This window comes from Galeopterus variegatus, unplaced genomic scaffold, assembly GCF_000696425.1.
Source record: "Galeopterus variegatus unplaced genomic scaffold, G_variegatus-3.0.2 Scaffold459, whole genome shotgun sequence".
Taxonomy (NCBI): Eukaryota; Metazoa; Chordata; class Mammalia; order Dermoptera; family Cynocephalidae; genus Galeopterus; species Galeopterus variegatus.
In genome coordinates, this window is record NW_007726570.1 from 274,932 (window position 1) to 294,687 (window position 19,756).

Here is a 19,756-nt window from a genome sequence, read left to right on the forward strand (position 1 = left end):
TGAATGAGTCTTAGAACCATTGGTGGTTTATAAATCACTAGTGCAACCTGTTCTTTCCATGGATGAAAAGTGATACAACTGTAGATCAAACAAAGAAAGTGTGTAGCTAAGTACTAAGTTAGTGGTGCAGAAGGTAAATGAAACGGGGAAACAGATAGAGAAATTCAGTTGGGGAAGGCTTTCTTGGAAGACTTTAAAGGAGAGGTAAGTCAGCCTGGAGAGATGAGACCAGGTACCAATGTTTACAAACCACTTAGAACAGTGCCTGGCTCATAGCAAAAGGTACATACATATATATGTTTATTAAATAAAATGCCCAAATGATATTTTTATGCCATCAGAATTTTATTTTTCTTTTAAAAAAAGGTATAAAAATATAAAAAAGCTTTATTCGTTAAGTTGCTATGGGGTTGCCCTTTCTCAAAGGTACTAATTGAGAGGGCCACGAGAGTACTTATTTGTCTGATATTAGTAAATTCTACACACTAATTCTAGAAACAGCATCTTTAGGAGACCCGAAACCTGGGATCACATGGGCCCAAGCAGATCATGCGAGTGAAGACGCCAATCCTCAGAAAAATCAACAAAGTAAGGTGACTGAGCAGAATGGGCCCCCAGAGCCTCTGCTTAGTAATATGAGGCCTGAGTATGCCCTTCTTCATTGAAGACACAAGGTGGACAATCGCAGTTGGACCTTTGGCAGGACTGTGACAAGCTGTACGCCTCGTAGCAAGTCTCATCTTTCTGGGCCGTGGTTCCTCTCTTGCTGGCTACTGTCATGGAGCGGGGCATAGTGAGCCATGGCGACTGTTGCGAGGCAGCACACGACACTGGGATCGCATATCTAGATGATGTGCCCTTGGAAGCGTAGTGCATCTCGGTGCTGTAGATAACTGTGTCCTGAGAGATGGCCTTGGCTCTAATGCCACATTCAGTAACACGATAGGTGAACTGGTAGGTGTGTGGCTGAACATGGTTGGCAGGGCAACCCAGGCCCAAGTGTAACTCGTGAAAGTGGACATATACATCAGTGTTCAACATGAAGGGGTGGACCGTGACCATGAACCAGTCTATGGAGCACAGCACAGTCACTGGGTTTTGTCCATAACAGGCTGAAAACACAGAGGTGAGGAGGACCAGCCCTCCTATCAACTCAAAAGCTTTCATCCCTGAAGCCAATCAGGTAACACCCCTCAGGAAACAGGAGGCTGTCCAGTGAGGATTTCTAGAGCACACAAAAACACAAGAGGCAAGTCATCTTATTTCCTAGTTCTTTCTTTCTTTTTTTGTAAGCAAAGGCTGTTCCTAAAGCATTAAGACGAGGAAAACATTCCTGTGAGAGAGAACTGAATTTTAATATCATTGCTGGAACTCATGTGCTTATAGATGACTACAATGGCTTCTTTAAATGGCTTTGCCATGCTGTCTGGCATAAAACACATATCCCTCATAGGTAGAATGAGATTCCACTAATCAGGAGTGGCAACCATTTGTGTGTAACCCCCAAACAAAACCAAAACAGGTTTTGTGCCAAACATTAAATAAGAAGACGGGAAATACAGTTTCATCCAAGCTGACAACAGGCCCCTCTTTAAGGGCCCCCATGTCCTCACGTAGATCATACTAATAAACCCCTTCCCTATTGCCTTATTTTTGGTTAGCTACAAGTTTAATTAAATAAAAACCTAAGAAGAAATTATGGTTTATTCCTGACAACCAAATACTGAAATTTTGCTGAGTGGCTCCCTTAAAATGTTCAAATTAATGCTTCCTAAACTCCAGTTGTATAGTATCCTAAGTCATGATGACCAATAGATTCTCTGGTACATTCTTTGGGACACCTTGTAAAATGGTGAAACTGCAAAAACATAAAAACTTGCTGGATTTAATTTAAAATTTTTTCAATGCACATTACACATTAAAACTACTTAAAAGTCCTATATTAAAGAAAGGGAGTATTGAGTTTGCACTTTATACATTGTTTGACACGATATCTCCTAAAATCTTTCCTTTATATTCTTCTTTTACTCTCACTAGCTTTTCCTTTCTTCTTTTTTCTGTAGGAAGCTCTGTGGCCACCTCCTAGTTCCGTTGCCTCTTTACCTCTTAAAGAGTGGCAGGCAGAGTAGTGGGGAGAAAAAAGTAACTCTAAATGTCTAAAACATGCTATGTAAGGGAGGTGGCACATGAAGAAAGGAGAAAGCAAGAGGAACATCATCGAATGTTGTCCAACTCAGCTTTCGTTTTAAAAGTGAAAATGGCATAAATCAAATACAGAAGTGCCTAAAACGTGGAAGGAAATATACGTGCTTAAGTATAGGGATTCATTTTTGTTCTGTGCTAAGTAACCCCTGCAGAAAATAATTCATTCTTTGATGAATATTTATTGAATGCCTACTATGTGCATGGCACTGTGCTAAAAAGCATCCCAAGACCTTTCTTTCCTTCCCTTTTCCCCAGTTGCAAAAAAAAAAAGAAAGAAAAAAAAAAATGCAGCTCTTTTCCTTTGATATTGATGAATTCACTGCATTCTTTAATGGAAACCATGGCATAGGAGCCCACTAGAGAAGTGCACTGGGCTGGATGAAATGCTTTGTTCCGATGGGTACAGATTGGTCTTGCCATCTCTCACTCTCTCCTTAATGACTTCTCATTGTCTCAGGGCAAGGGGTGGCAGGGGGTGTTGGGTTTAAAGAAAAGCCTAAGGGGTCTGCAGGGCGTCTTCCTTTCCTTTTCTCTTTGTTCATGCTGCGATGTCTCTCCTGGGACCACCTGGGACCCTTTTTTTTGTTTTTCACAAGGCAAAACTCAAAGCAGTAGCAACGAACAAGCACAAAACCTATCCCCTTACGCTCCTCCCCCCAAAGAAAACCCACAAACAAACACAATAAAACAACAACAACAAGAATAAGGAAATTCTGGTGTGAGCTGGTCCTGGGTGACTCAACAGTTAAGTAAACAGACCGCCAGCTGCAGAATGCTGCATGCTGTGTACTGGGTGCCTTTCAGATGCTGAGCCAATCACCCCATCACTCCCGCACTATTGTCTTGGTCCAAAGGACACCTTGTCCTGAGCGTGCTTACGAGTGGCTTTCTCTCCCTCCCTGCCTTTCTCCTTCCCTTCCCCTCTCTCCTGCTTTGATTCATTCTTTCCTTAACATCATCTCACAGCCTGGGCCTATTTGTCCTGAACAAAAACCTCCTCTTGAAGTAGTTCCTGGAATAGTCCAAAACCCTCAGATTGAGACCCAAGTTGAGGGCCGTTCTTGTCCAGGGAGTGAAGCCACACATTTCCTCTCCCTCCCTCAAGCTCGTTTCGTATACTCCTCTTTCTTCCCCATGCCTCTCACGGGTAGTCCACATAGTTATAAAAAGCCAAGATTCTCTGAGAAGCCAGACAGTTGTCCCCCCAAGAAATCATTTTAGACCACCTCATCCCCCCACCCCCATATCCACTTCTTGAATTACACTGCACTGAATCAGTCTCATAGGGAGGGGTTCAGTAACAACACGGAGTTTGGGGGTTCATTTAGCACAAATGTCAAACTTGGACAGGACAGAATCTGTTTCCTCTGATTTTCTTAAAGCCAGGAACAGATTGCCAAACGAAGATGCCTATGCATGTGACAACATACCTTGGAGCTCGGATAAAGCTTAAAAAGGAAGTCAGTCGGATCCATGTTTGAGGCTGTACTCTCTGAGGGGAGAGAGCTAACGCCTAGCTCAGTGTCACACTTTGGGACTTGCTCCCTTTTGCTGAGTACAGGTCATCAAAACAGGGCAACTTCCCTTCCCCTTCTGTCTGCAGTTCCCAGTGAAGGGCAGAGGGGTGTGTGTGTGTGTGTGTTTGGGGATGGTTACAAGTCATTCACAACACAGTGGGAATGCAGCAGATCAGCTGGCTTTTCCAACACGTAGCTGAGATGTGCTGGCAGAGTGGGATCCTGGACAAGGGATAGGGAAGGCGGGCTCTGGTTCCTGGGAGAAAGAGAAGGCTGAGGGGCTAGGGATGCGAAGGGGATGTCAGAAGAGCGGGCTGTGTGGGGTGCCAAACGGAAGGTATTTTTAGCCAGAGTCGGGACTGTACATAGCATCCTGGGAGCTGTAGACAAAATGCTATTTAAAGTCTCCAGAAATCTTCAGAGCTGAGGGGGAGTTGAGGATTGGGGAAGAAATTAATGCAAAGAAGGGAGTGTTCACCTTGGGGCAGCTGCCTAGCTGAGGTGTCTGGGCTGTTAGAAAGCAGGTCTCAAGGTCTGCATTACTATAGTACCATTTTGACTTGATTGCAGGTTATCCCTGCGACATTCCAGAAAGAATGAGCTTGGATGCATTAAAATAGCCAAGCAGGGTTCGGCTATTGGTATGTACCGTCCTGAAGTGAGCTATAGAGAAGCCGGACAAACCAGCTGCTAATAACACCTGGATGCAAAATGTTGGCTTTCCTTGCAGCCACAGAGTACAAGTAGCTTTTTGTTTTTCTAAATGTGGTTTATGCATATACATTTCCCCTTAACTCCTTTAACAGTTTTCCTCCTTCTCTCTTTCTTTAGAACTCCCTAATTCTTAATAAATTTTTTATATTTGAAAAAAATCATGAAACATTTAAATTTGAGAATATGAACTTTATTTCTTTTTTTTTTCTTCCTGCAATTAAGGCTGCTCTTTTGATTAAGTTCAGAGTGCTTATGTTTAGGAGATAACTATATCAGTCCCTGAGAATGATAAAATTAGATTAGCAAAGCAAGACTGAGATCTAGAAGTACATTGAAATCAAGGCAGCTCACTTTTCTCCTAATATACAGGAATAGAATGGATTACAGTCCCCTCTCCCCCCCAAAAGAAAAAGGAAACAGAAAAGAAGAACTACCACTTAAGTCTCCATTATTAATTTTTTTATGCTGAAAGTGCTGCTTATAAAGTTCAGAAGCTGATCGTTTTGAAATTGACAAATAAAAATTGTATATTTTTATGGAGTACAATGTGATGTTATGATATATGTATACATTGTGGGATGATTTGATCAAGCTAAATAACATATTTATCACCTCACGTGTTTATAGAAGTGGAGTGGAATTGGTGGTTACCAGAGGCTGGGGAGGTGGGCAGTGGGTGGGGGAAGGGGAGATGGTCAAAGGGTAAAGTTTGAGTTAGACAGGAGGAGTAAGTTCTGCTGATCTATTGCATAGTATGACTATAGTCAATAACAATGTGTTGTATATTTCAAAATTGCTAAACGAGTAGATTTTAAATGTTCTTATCCTGAGTTCTATTAATGTCTTACAAGAAAGAGATTGAATACTGGTCTAAACACAGAGCATTTTTAATCTTGGGAAGAAACCATTTTTAAGGGTGACAAAGGCTGAGGTCCAAATTAGTTTTGTGATGTTAGTGAGTGAATCGAGCAGTGTAACACAAATCTCCTTGAAAGCAGATGGGATTTTTGCCTCCCCATCTCCTCTGATGTCGTTAGAGACACGGAGGAACTCTTTGCATGGAGAATGGGGTGGGGAATTAGCTAAACATTTCCACATCTGGTTTTGGAACAGTTTGGAAAAAGAACTCACTCCATAGGCTCCTGGAAGCTTTTCGGGTCGACAGTTATTTATTTTTAAAATTCAGTATGCTCGTGACAGCAGAGCTATCATTTGTATATTGTTTTCCCAGAATCTTGTTGTCAAAACAAAAGGAAACAGAGGGGAAAAGGAAACTCCAAAGCAGCATGCAATTATCTCAGGGAAATATAACTGTCAAGACTTTGATTTGCAGCAGTTTGTTCGCTCTCTCGCAGCTGATTTGAAGAAAAATGAATCTGAGTCAGAATAAAAATTCTTGTACAAAACAAGAACAGAAAAAATAATCTTAAAACTTTGTGAACTCTTTAGTTTAAAACTCAAGGAGTCACATTCTGACTTTGCCCTGCAAACTATCTCAAGGTTTGAGAGACTTTTAAATCAAGGTTCTTTTTAAAGCTCAGTTTTTAAGAATTACTTGGTTTACTGCACTCATAGAAAGTGAGGATTGTGATTAATACTAATGATGTTGAAGGTACATTAAAGTGAGAAAATTACATAACTGCTTTTGGAGAATTTACATTAATTCTAAGACTCTGGGACTGGTTCAGTGTTCCAGCTTTGTGAGACACAGTGTTAAAGTAACCACACATTATTCATCATTTTGTGTGGAAGAATTATGAACTGCTAACGCTTAACAACGTCCATTTTCTCAACAGAGGAAAACACCTTGACTAACCCCCAAAGAAGACTTCATTAAAATTAAACTAAAAAGCAGTCATTAAATTCTTTTTCTGATTCTAAAAGTAATTGCAGAAAAATTGGAAGATACAGAAAAGAAAAAAGAAAACACTCCTTAAGCCCAAAATAACCATTGTTAAATTTTCGATCTATACATTGCTAATTTTGAAGGGGGAGGGGGTAAAGTATAGGTACATATATATGATTCAAAGTCATTTCTGGAAAAAAAAAAAGTGAAGGCTTTTTGAAAGCTGTTTTTAATTTTTGACATTGAATTTGAAAGCAATCAAAGCATTATTTTTGTTTGGGCCATCTGGTTTTGTTCTTATAATCTGTTAAGCTATCAAGCGTAGTTTAAATGTCATGGTTCATCTCATACACAAATAAAGGTTGCGAAATAAATAAGACTCCAAGCTCCTTGCAAGAGTGAAATTTTTGTTGGGTCACAACTTTAAAAGGTGAGTAGTCCGAGGTGAAATCAAACCATAATAAGGCTACACAACAAGAGTAAACCATGCCCTGACTGACATAATACTTCTAAATAAATACAGAAAGCCATACTTTAGGGGAAATTGCAAATATCAGTCATGGGAACTCCTCCCCTTTCACGCAGAGAAGCTGAATTGGTTTAATTTTAAAGTTGAACAAAAGGATGTATTTCATAATTTCCATAAAATGTAAGGAAAATCCCAAATGTGTGCCCTTCATTCAGTTTGTTTTAATTTCATAATTTATTTGAGTTTGATTTTTCAGAAAACTACACCCTTTGCCACAAAGCCCCAGAGTCCCTTCTCATTTTAAAAGACAAGGTAGGTTTGTGTCTGTGCAGAGTCCTCAGCTCCACAGCAGCTATGGCCACATTTTTAACCCATTAGTAGTCTCTGGAGGCCTGCCCAAACCAGAGAAAGGCCCGTTGCCTGCCGCGATCTCAGGGTGTTACCATCAGAAGGCAGAGGGTTGAATCAGAAGTTCCTTCAAGCGCTTTGCTACCTCTTTGATACACCTGTGTCAATAAATAAGGGCTCTAGAAGGCTTCCAAAAATGGCCAGGCACATTCCTCTCTCCCTTTCAAAATTGGGATTTTTGGGTGCAGGTTTTCTTAAAGTGAGGTGCATGTATATGGCCCCTTAAGGGTGGCCTACGTCCGAATCAAACCACAGTTAACTTTACGGGCTGTTTGGCTGATTTTTAACTGACTTGACCAGTGTGCATCTTTCCAAAGCCCAAAGCCACCTTGTATATGCCCTGTCCAGAATGCGGCCATTTGGTGCATGTGTATACACGCTGACTGAGGCCATTCACCATCCTTTGGCTCCTGAGAGGTAGAAAAAAAGTTCTAAAAAGGTTCCTTTGATAAGGAGGGCTGTCAGTCGTGTTAGGGAGCCTACAGTTTGGGAGGTATGTGTGCATGCTGCAGTAGGTAAAGATGCGTTACTCTCTGGCAGGACCTTGTGGGAAGAGCAAATTTTTCTCTTTCACGCACACGCACACACACACACACACACACACACACACACACACACACACACTAAGGAGAAGGAAAGCCCCAAATCTGTTTCCTGCTGTTGCCCTGATCCCAACTATTTCTCCTCATTCCTTAATCCTTGGACTTTTAATTCCTTAAGAAACCGAGTCTTGGTCTACTGTAGTATCTGGTACATAGTAAGTACTCAGTAAATATTTTTTGAATGAAAGAATGAAGGAATCAATGAATGACCACCAGAAATCACCACCTGCCCCTGTGCCTCCTTGCCCAGCTCCTAAGGGACTGAATCTAGCTACTGGCGAAGCACTTTCCCCACACCTTCTCCAAACTCCCAGCTGAAGGCCTGGTGTAGCAGTAAAGCCTTTCTAGGTAGAGAGTGCAGGGCCCTATTGAGGGTCCCGGTCTGTCCACTTGCCCACCCGCTTGCCTACTGGGCTCACCGATGCCAAGGGCTCTACACCTACCCAGCCCAGTGGTACCTGCTGCCCTCTCAGTTAGCTCTTAGCCAGCTACCCCAAATGCAGCCAGCACTCTTTGTATTTCTCTCCCCTTCTCCCCCCGTCCCTGTGATAAGTCACCCTCTGGAGAGAAGACAAGGTGGAACTTTCCCCTAGTCTGGCCTTTACATGGGAGGAAAGAAGAAATTCTCAAGCCCCGCAGACCAAGCGCAGGCAGTGAGAGGCAGAGCGTGATCAGAAGCGGAAGCCTCAGGTCCACGCGGTGCTGAAGAGCCACGCGCGTCTGGAAGGGGCTGGCTGGAGTCACCAGGTTTACCCGAGCAAATGGACACAGCCCTGAAATTGCCCGAGGATCGCCTTCGCTCCAAGGAGACACCTCAAAGGGGGCTGGGTATCTGCTCCTCCTCAGGGCAGATCTGCACGTCCTCTCCCAGGCCCGAGCGCAGAGGCAGAAATAAGAAAGCACCAGCGGTTCCTGGGAAATCGGAGGCAAGACGGGTTAAGTCCCCCACCCCAAGCCGGGGGCTGGGTATCTGCTCCTCCTCAGGGCAGATCTGCACGTCCTCTCCCAGGCCCGAGCGCAGAGGCAGAAATCAGAAAGCACCAGCGGTTCCTGGGAAATCGGAGGCAAGACGGGTTAAGTCCCCCACCCCAAGCGGACCCTCGGCTCACTCTGGGCTGGGCTGCCCACTCTGCCAACTCCGAACTGAGAGACGCAGGCCAACTTCTGGTGTTGTTTCAGCGTCCCCTAGCGTGAGAGCCCCCAAAAGGGCTTTGTGGTTGACCCCATCTTCACATACGATAGAGTGTTTCACTGGTAAATATCACTAGCCATTTCTCTCGCCCATACTTTTTATATAACAAAGATTTGACTTTGGGCGTGATAGCTCCTTATCCTAGTAATATCAAAATACTTAGGACAGAGTGTTGGCTTGGCTCCTTCTTCCTGCAATTAGTATTTGCTTAAAAAAAATGCATATGTTTAATAGGTTGAACTTGTCTTCATTATTGACATATTACAATATAAATATTAAAAACAAATATATAATATATACTGTTAAAAATAAATATAAAAGGCTCATCTATTATATCTGATAATACATACATATATGATATACAAGTCCATTATAATATAGAAACAACAAAAATAGGAAGTGCCCTCCCTCCTGGTAATCTATCTTCCCCTCAACAAAGAATAAAGGACATTTTCCTAAGATTTATCTCAAGGGCTAAGACCTTGAACTTACTACCTTGACTACAAATGTTTAGGACTACATATATATGTGTATGTATTTTTCCCCAAAACTATGTTGAAGTCTTAATCCCTGGTACCTCAGAATATGACCTTATTTGGAAACAGGGTCTATACAGAGGTGGTCAAGTTAGAATGAGATCATCATGGTCGGCCCTCATCCAATATGACTGATGTCCTCAATAAAAGGGGGAATTTGGACACAGGAATAGACACAGACAGAAGGAAGACTATGCCAAGACACACAGGGAGAAGAAGATGGCCATGTGACCGGAGTGATGCATCTGCCATTCACTGAATGCCAAAGATTGTTGGCAAATACCAGATGCTAGACAAGGCTCTCATAGAGCCATCAGAGGGCACGGCCCCGCTGACACCTTGATCTTAGACTTCAGGCCTTCGGAACTGTGAGGAAATACATTTCTGTTGTTTTAAGCCACCCAGTTTGTGATACTTTGTACAGAATCCCTGATAAACTAATAAATATATTTTCCCAACAAATTGAACAGACACACATACCTCCTTCCTGAGATAAGAGCCCACCACTATATTAATGTTCTGACTCTATGTCTTGCTACAACCTTAAATTCGATTTGGAATTAGAAAGATGGTGAGACAACAAGGAATGCAGACAAAAAACTAGAAAGAAACAAGCCTGTCAAAAGGGGTACCAGTGCTGGTGTTTGATGCCTACAGGAGAAACAGAATTAGGATGAGAAATTTTGTGTAATATTAAGAAGACTTTCCTAAGTCTAAAAGTTGCCCCAAAATGCACTGGTAGAATAGGATGGATTAAAAAATAAAATTAAATTAAATTAAATTTAAAAAGTTATCCAAAAATGGTCAGAGAAACCTGGTATGGAGCTGAGTTCCCTTTGTTCCCTGCAGGCATTCAGGTAGAGACTGGACGGCCACCTGTCAGGGTGGCTGGAGAGGGAATTCCTGTCCTATATGGGAGACTAGATTAGATGGTCTTTAAAGTTCTGTCACAGAATGTCGTGCCTGTGTGCGTGTGCGTGCATGCGTGTGTGTGTAGTGGATAGATAGGTAGACAGATAAATGCATATGTTATGAGCACATGCATGGGAACACACAGGTATATACAAGTTCGTCATGCACGTAATCAGAGGTTATTTGTGCAGGTCTTCTCTCGAAAGCCTTACGATCTCATTGACGCCTGAAGCCTCTAAACCTGATACATAGAAGATTATCTAACCCTGTCTAATAGGAACCTGACCTCTCAGCCAGGTTTTTGTTGTGACTGGATGTGACTGTGTATTGGTGGCAATTCCAAGGGGCAGGTGGCAGGGGAGAAGGGAGAGTGGGTCATGATATAAAGGAAAATACTCAGAATGGGGCTTACTGCCCAGCTCTACAGAATGGGGGGTTGAAATGGCCTTTCTAAGCAGCATGGTCTCTGAAAGCCCCACATTGGGGGTTCTCTTTACAAACTTCTTGCCCTGGATTGAAGAGATTGAGGCTCCGCTCCTTGGAACTACAGTCTATGGAGGTCCTATCACAATTATAGGGTAAGTGCTCGAAAGTATAATTATTTTCTGTTTAACCCAGAAAGGAGAGGGCCAGCCCATAGCTCACTTGGGAGAGCGTGGTGCTGACAACACCAAGTCAAGGGTTGAGATCCCCTTACCGGTCGTCTTTCAAAAAAAAAACCCCAAAAAGGAGTAGTAGTAATGACTTTTTAAAAATATATTTATGGGCCAGCCAGGTGGCGCACTGGTGAGTGCGCTGCTTGGGAGTGTGGCGTCGCTCCCGCCGAGGGTTCGGATCCCATGTGAAGACCGGTTCCCGCTCACTGGCTGAGCGAGGTGTGGGCACAACACCGAGGGTTGCGATACCGTTACCGGTCAGTAAAAAAGACAAAAAGAAAAAAAATAAAATAAAAATAAAAAAATAAAAATATATTTATGCTTCTCTACAATGTTTTAAGCAATTACACAATCTGGGGATTTTAAAAAGTTTCTTTGAGCATATATGGCTCGCATATGGCAACCGATCTCAAAAATGAGGCATCTTTGCTTTAATTTGGTTGTCTTTTATCTTTTGTCTAGAGATCCTCCTCCCCCAATAGATTGTACTCCCTCCTGTTGTCCCTCTTGATCCTTGCAGCTCTCCTGTAAGGTCGCCAAAGACAGGCATCACATGATAAAGCTGTGGAAATGAGGGCCCAGGAGGACAGAGAGCCTTGGCCGAGATCAAGGTTGAATAAGCTGATTTGGGCCTAAGGCCCTTCCACCAGCCTACCTGGCTTCTCTCCCACTTTATAATGCAGACAAAATTGCAAGACATTACTATGAGTTCATCGTTGTGAGAGGAAGGGAAAATCCTGAAGTGGCTTGTCCTGTGGACTACTGCTATAAGACACACGGGGAATTCAGCTTCAGTGTCTGATGGCTGAGTCCTTTAGGAGAGCGGGCAGAATGGACTCGAAACTGAGCAAACCAAAGCACAGAGGAGCTCTGGGAGCAACTTTCCATGGCTGCAGAAAGCTGAGAGAAGCTCTAAGATGGCAGATGGCAGTGAGGGGCAGGTACAAAACTTTCAAGAAATGACCAAGTTTCGAAAAAGACAAGAGGAAGAACAGAGTATGCTCAGGCTTTCGTGCAAGGTCTGCATCACAGGCTGGAGAGGGCAGACCCAGTTAGACATCAGCAGGGTATGTAGTTTGTGCTTTCCCAGAAAGCTGAGCCTGATTTCGTGGAAAACAGATACTCTAGAACGGAAGGCTCCCTTGATGGAACTTACAAAAGTAGGGAAGGATGCTCATCCCTGGGATTACGTCCACATCCAAGAAGAGCAGGTGACTCCCATGTTCCAAGAGCTCTGTGCACTTATTCATGAACTGCCCTGCTTCCACCGAACATAGCAATTCCTCAGGCCAATAGCAATTCCCCAGTTCTTACATCCATCTCACTGCATTTATGTTGGGTATAAATAGATACGAAGGAATGTCTAGTTTCCCACATGGCCCACTTTACACCTAGTTGGTGGATGCTTGTGAATGGGAGAGGAGAAAGATGTTCAGGATAAACAGGACATTGGGATATTTTGAAACTTGAGCATTTTGTTTTGTACAGAGATAAAGAACTTTTCTACGTGCTCTCAAAACAAAACACAACACTTTTTAAAGTTTTGTTTTTACTCTTAAGTGATGGGAACAAAGACAGAAACTGAGTCCACCCACTAGACAAGGCTGTTCCTCAGAGGCAGCTGCCTGACTGCTGCAACTCAGATTCCCCCACAGAAGGAAGGAAGGAAGGAAACGAACATTTACTGGGGCACTATGCTAAGGGCTCTACGTGCAATATTTCATTTAATCCTCATAGTGATCCTGTGTGGTAGGTACTATTATTATTAGCCTTGTTTTATGGAAGAAGAAATTGGGGACCAGAAAGTTTAGGGAACTCACTAAAGACGCAAAGCTGGTAAGCGGCAAAGTCAAGATGGGACGTATCTGCCACGCTCACAGAGCTTCTGTAATTCTTTTTCTAGTATATGCCAACGCTAGGAAAGTAAACACAGAAGGTGTTCCAAAAAGAGAGCATAAAAGAAAGACATAGGTTGCTTACGGTATCAGAGCATAGGGTGATGGGGGAGGTGGGGGAGTTAATAGCTTTTCAAGCAGGGAAAATAGAGAAAAAAAGAGGCAATAAATGAGAGACAGAAACTCAGAGGCACTTGGAGTAGATAATTCTAGATCACTGTTTATATTTTATCACTCCTTATATTTTAGACTTCTTGAGAGCAAGCAGTCATTCCTTATTTCAGTGTCACACATTTATTCCATGAGCTGCAAGCATACCCAGAACATAATGAACCTCAGGACACGCTGTATATTCAGGCCTTCTCAACCTGTTTTGACAAAAGAAATGTGTATGGCTTCTGTACAAAGCCACCAGATATGGGAACCCCAAACTAAGAAGAATGGCCTGCAAGCTCACCCAATAAATCTTCCTGAATGGAAAAAAGGGTACCACACATTCTCAAACTCTTACATTTGTTATGGAAAAGGAGAATCACATATTCCTAACTCCACCCTGAGGACAGGGATTATGTCTCTTTCTGATTTCATCGTGTTTTTAAAAAGAATGCTGGGCTTCTACCAAGTCTGGATGTTTATGACAAGACAGGGCTTGGATGAGAGGGAAAAGAGGAGTACAGACAACTGAATGGTCGAGTCAGTGGGTGACTTGTCATCAGTGCCATATTCTAAACAACCAGAGCTAGTGCCTTGACATAAGTTGGGTTGTCACAAACATTTTAGTGCTCTCTTAAAAAAAAAAAACCTGGCCCACTTAGTGAGTTTGCAGAAAGCAGCAGGACTGAGGTTCTCTTCATTTCTGGTCAAAAGCACTAGCTTGAGATGCTGGAGAAAAGAAATGGAGCTTATTTCCCCCAATAATACCATCTGGTGGTTTCTCAGGCTCTTTATGAAGAATCCTATATTGTTTGAGGCAGTAACTGGCTCATAATGAGAGCTAAACAACTGTGGCACCCACCTGTTAGAAATCAAGACGGGGGTATTAAAACCAGAAGTGCTGGCCCATTAGAAGGGCCTGAGCGTTTCGTGTAGAAGGCGAACCTCTCCTAAACCCAGGGATTAGCCTGTTCACATTGGGACAATAACTGAAGCAGGTGCTCATTCTATGGGCTGTTCAGACTAATTTTTCTGACTGCCTAGAGGTAGAAGCTGAAATAGAATAAGTCCTCAAAGGGCATGACCCCAAACAGGGGATGGGGAGGTAAGTGAGACATTCCTTGTTCTTTGCTTCCTTGGACAATGGAAATGGAAACTCTTGGCACAAAATGGCAGCTGCCCTGGCACTTTGGTGATCACACTGCGGAACTAGGGGAAAGGAATTGATTAAAGAAATATGAAGGATTGTGTTTATCAAGAGATGCAGTAACTCGGAACACACCCTCACTAGTGATCTAAGTTTAAGCTCTGCATCTCTAAATAAGCAACACTTTCAAAGGGGCCACCTTATCATTATTTATAAAATAATCTGATTTTCATGGGGTAAAACTTCTCTTTAAGCTTCTCTTTTAGATATTTTGCTTGTGGGATACTGTAGACCTGGGGGGTATTTTTTACAAACCAAGTTGTAAGTGGCATTATTATTTCTAAGTACAAGGGTTTATGGTTTTACTTGGGTCTTCTTAAGATTCCATGAACATATGAGGATGACTGGAAACTTGGTGTTAGCAATATTCTTGTTCTGATTGCCCCTATATAGACATGTCCTTGGGACTTCCAGGTTTGGCTAATTGGGTATTGGGGTTAAGAAGTGATCTTGACAGCCTGGCTGCAGCGCTCCTTCCGCCCCCGCCCCCACCCCCTGGTTAGTCCCAACTGCAGTCCCATCAATCTGGAGGAAAGGAAAGGTTATGGAGGTGACAATGACTTAGCTCACCTCACGGGACAGAAATGGGTACGATTTATACGAACAGACTTCTATGGACAGAAAAAAGGTGAGAAGGAATTCTGGGGAAAGAATTTTAGAAATATTGAGGTCCTGGAGGGCTTGAGGCAGGATACTCTGGTAGCTGAGTGGCTTTGAAGTGTCAGGAGAGAGCTGGATTGAAAGTGCACTGTTTTTACTAGCTGCATAACCTTGGGCATTACTTTCTAAGCATTGTTTTCTTCATTTGTGATGTGATGACGACGATAATAATAACAACGACACTTCATAGGGTTGTTGTGATTATTGCATGAGACCATCAATGTAAAACTATTTAATATAGTTCCTGATATATAAGTGCTCAGTAAGTGTTACTTATTAAAATTATTACAAGTAAGCAACGACCTCTGAACCGCCTCTGGAAACATCCCGGGCTCCTGAGCCAGGGTAGTGGGGGACCGAGGGCTTCAGCCACACCCCCTTGACATCTGCATCCAGCCCAGCGATGACCAAGCCACCACTGGAAGCCCCCTGGTCTCCCCTGCAGGAAGGACAGGGGTGACACAGGCCTCAATCCCACCCTCTTCCTTCTTCCATCTTCCATCCCATTTCCTTCCCCCTTCCCCTCTCCCCCTCCCACCCAACTGCTCTGCAACAACATCTTAGAATGTAAAAAATAATAATATTAATAAATAAATAAATAAAAATAAAATAATTACAAGTATTGTTGAATATAGAAACTTGACTAAACTGCACACAGAAACAGAGGTTATAGCACCTTTTAGAAGCTGCTAATCTATATTCACGCTTACATCTGAACCACATCTGAGTTTTAAAAATTTTTTAATTAATTAATTAATTATTTTTATTATACATATTTATGGGGTACAGAGTTGACTATCAGTATTTGTGTACAGTATGTGACACATCTGAGTTTTTAAAATGCCAAGGCATTGGAGATACACAGACCTAAGCTTAGCTTGGGGCTCTGTCACTTCCTAGCTGTTTGACCTTGGGCAAGTCACTTCCCTCTCCTGGTCTTAGTTTCCTCATATGAAACAGGGACACATAATAGCCACCTCATACGACTGGAGGATTGAGTCAAGTATGAGCAACTGCACGTACAGGGCCTGGCACAGAGCAAGTGTCCAGTAAATGGGAGCTATAGACTAGGCTCAGGCAGACAGCCTGGCTGCAGGGCTCCTTCCGCCCCCACCCCCACCCCCTGGTTAGTCCCAACTGCAGTCCCATCAATCTGTCACTCTCCTTGGGGGTTGCCGGAAATTCCTGGCACAGATGTCTCCTACAGGGCCAAATTTTGGATATTCCTCCATCCACCCCTGTTACCACTGAATTATGGGGAGAGAGAGGAGAGAAGACCCATTGACAGAGAGAGGAGAAAACAAACGCCTTCTGTATACTCCTGCCTTGGCTAGCTCAGGCTCATGCCTGAAATAGGTGTTCGGTAAATACTTGAGGAATGTATGTACAAGTGAATGAAAAAAAAGAGACAGCAGGCAGGCATCCGGGAAGAGAAAGAAATGAGAGTCTTTTCCTGGCTATGCCTTCTCAACATCTCTCTATCTCAGGGGCCTTCCTGGTTTTGGACTGTGGCCGACTCCATTTCTCTCCTTCCTTTGCAAAGGTCACATGCAATACCCTACAAGCCTCCTTCAAGATACCCAGATAGAAGCTTGGGGGCTCCCCACTTTGGATTCAGAGTACTTGAATTTCTCAGCCATGGGCAGAAAACAGCTTCATCTAATGCTGGCCTCAGGAAGCTCCTCATGAGCTAGCCAGTTATAATCCCGCCCACCATTTTAATTTTCCCTTCTTGTTCTGAGACCAAGCAGTGGGGTGCCAGGCAACAGAACCACTAGTCCACTTCCATTTTTTATTTATCACATGTAAGCAATATGAGTTCCAGGTTTTGCTGCGAAGGATTTGCAAATCAGTGAAGACACCTGTACACACAGGTGGATAAACGCGAACGTTGAACGTGTGCAGTAACCATTGAAGGGACTGAGGCTGAGGCTTATGCTTTTTATGGGCAACATTTTAAAACCTTATGTGCCACGGCTTCTCAGTGCCCTTCATAAGCTCAACTTCTGTTCCGACATTTGTTTCAAATAAAGTTTCCTCCCATAAAAATACCACTTAAGGACACACATGCGGAATATGCATTTGGCTTTTCCTGGGTGTTAAATATTTTATTTGATGTGCTGATTTTCATACTACATTGCTAGAAAATTAATACACCAGTAACTGCCTGTGTGACAACCTCTCACCACAGGAGCAATAGCGATTCGGATCCTGGATCCTTGATTCTTTACCTCTCACTCCCTGTGAGCTCCTAGCCTCAATTTCATGCCCAATCTCCTGTTACCCACGAATTCTGCAAACGGCACATAAAAACGGGCAAAACATCTCCCTGCCCCAATAAATAAAAACAAGAAGGAATTGGAAAAAGAAGGTGAAGGCGCCACACTTGGCAATGCAATTTAAAATTTTAAACATCTTTTAAAGAAAACCATCTAGTCAGATCTAACACATGCAACTTCTTGATTGGTTCCATATTCACATCATCTCTGGCTCGATCCGTTTCTGGAGCCTGACTCAGCAAGCTTTTGTTTTCTCTCATTCCACACATGCTGAGAATGAGGGATATCTATAAGTTGCCCTTTGATTGTTAAAATAAATATTGGTGAAAACCAGAGCTGACTTCCAATGTGGGCAACTCCAGCTAATGGGTCAGCGAATGAACCCTGGGAAGTGTGTTTATAACATCTGTGGTAGGGACCCCGGGGTGGGGTAATTGTGGCCTAATGGCAGCTGCTTAGGCAGCTGGTGGAGAGCAGCTGCAGGAGGGGGACTGCTTGCATGGAGGGGAGAATTTAAAGTTGGCCTCGGGCACGGCACTGTTCAAGTGGGCCTGACCCTGGGTTGAATTCTATCCTGCACGATATGTTACCAGCTTATGCGTTGACATCAGACACACGAGGAGGAGTCGGGGGAGTGAACCAGGGTGCAAAGAAGGGCCCTTGCCTACTTCCTGAGTCGCAGCACCATTGAGGAGAAGGTGGCAATTCCTATGTGACATCCTTCCCCCTCAATATGATGTTTTGATGGAACCTAGCATTGAGAATGTACTGCGAACAGGGCTCCCATTTAAAGTTCAAAATGTCCTTTCATAACTTTTGGAAGGGAGGTTTGTATACATAGAGAGCATCTAGAATTTGCCCATTTCTGTTTTAAAAAAAAAAAATCCTTCCTGACTGTAAATCCCATGCTCTGTAAATAATTTTGGGTCCAAGAAGACCAACAACTCGCATTTTCCTATCCCACCGCCCGCCCTGCTTTTGAAGCCCACGGCAAGGGGAGGGGGACGGGGCATCTGTGAGGGAGGAGGTGACAAATGGATCCAAACACACATATTCATTTAGTAAACAAGCTCGTCATCTTCTAAATCTTAAAATTCACCGTGAGCAAACACAAGCACAGGCTTCATGTGAAAAAAAAAAAAAAAAAAAAAAGCATTTCCCTTTCTCTGCATCCTTGTCAGCATTTATTTTTGTCTTTTTATAATAGCCATTCTAACATTTTTTATGTCTATTTTATGTTATTCGTATCTTCACTATGGAGATACAAATTTTCTTATCCTGGCTCTTCTATTGAGAAGTTGGGGAAATCTTGGGCAAATCACTTAACCTCTCTGAGCTAGTATTCTCATTTGCAAAATGAAAATAATAATAATATTTTTCATTTTGATAACCTATTTCTCAGGGTTGTTAGAATTATTAAGAATATGTAAGAGCCACGTCCCACCCAGGCGCACGGCACGGCGCACCTGAGTTTGGAAACAGAGTCTCAGCTGTTAAAGCTGGGGGCTGTGAAGCCACCCTTGAATTGGGCTGCAAAAGGGACAGTGGCAGTGGAAGGAGACAGCCGGCAGCCAGGCCCCTTCCCTCCAGGAGAACCCAAGTCATCTTGCCACACTTTTCCCCTTCCTCCTCCTGCCTAGCACTTGGGGAGCGCTAACCACACGCCAGGCACTGCACTTGGGGCTCTATGAGCCCTGCCTCATGTAATCTTCACGACGTTCTGAGGTCGGAACTGTTATTATCCCCACGTGACAGAGAAGGAAACTGAGGCCCAGCCAGTTTAGGTGGCTTGTCCACGCAGGTCACATCCTAGTAAGTGACCAGGATTCGAGGCCAGGCCCAGCTGACCCTAGAGCTGGTTCTCTCCCCGCAGAAGCCAGCAATTTTCTCATGAAGTCTCTCCTTGTGGATCCCGTTAAGATGCAGACGCTTCAGCAAGGAGGGGTCCTTTCGATCCCAAAGTTCTCCTGAGCCATTTCATGAAGAGAGGGCCCAGGCACAGCACAGAAATGACTGGGGGAGGGTGGGGTGGAGGGGTGGCGCCACCAAGATGTGTCCCAATTTTCCTTTTTCTCTCCTTCATTCAAATGCTTCTTACGATGGCCTCCCATGGCTCTCAGGCCCCTCGAGGTTATTTACGAGACCCACTAGGTTTCAGTGAGGCAGGCAGGGCCGGGAGGAGATGAGGATCAAAATCAGTGTTTTCTTTCCCTCTCCCTTCTTAACATCCAAGCTATAAAAAAAGGGTAAGTTTCATGCAGAATAATGTAACTGTCAACACATTTCTTGTTCTTATAAACTGGTACAGTTTTTCTCCCCGCTTAAAAAAAAAAAAAAGATGGTTGACCCTAGAAAAGCTAAATTTATAAAGTTCTGGTACTTGTATTCTTTCTCAGAGTACTTTGAATAAGGTTCATATATAAAAAGTATGCACGCAGGGAAGTGTTATAAAACACCCTTGAATAGATTTTCTTTGATTATGATTTGATTACCCCCCCCCCCCCC

At 43.3% G+C, this 19,756-nt stretch overlaps 1 protein-coding gene across 1 annotated transcript in view; it reads right to left on the reverse strand.

Annotated features, from left to right (window-relative positions):
- Positions 1–326: 326 nt before the first annotated feature.
- The window catches only part of PLAC1 (placenta-specific 1), a 42,613-nt gene continuing 23,183 nt past the window's right edge, over positions 327–19,756 (reverse strand). Inside the window, 1 exon segment of the mRNA XM_008569034.1 lies at positions 327–1,225. Within this exon segment, the coding sequence (XP_008567256.1) occupies positions 529–1,167 (639 nt within the window). The 5' untranslated portion in view covers positions 1,168–1,225 and the 3' untranslated portion in view covers positions 327–528.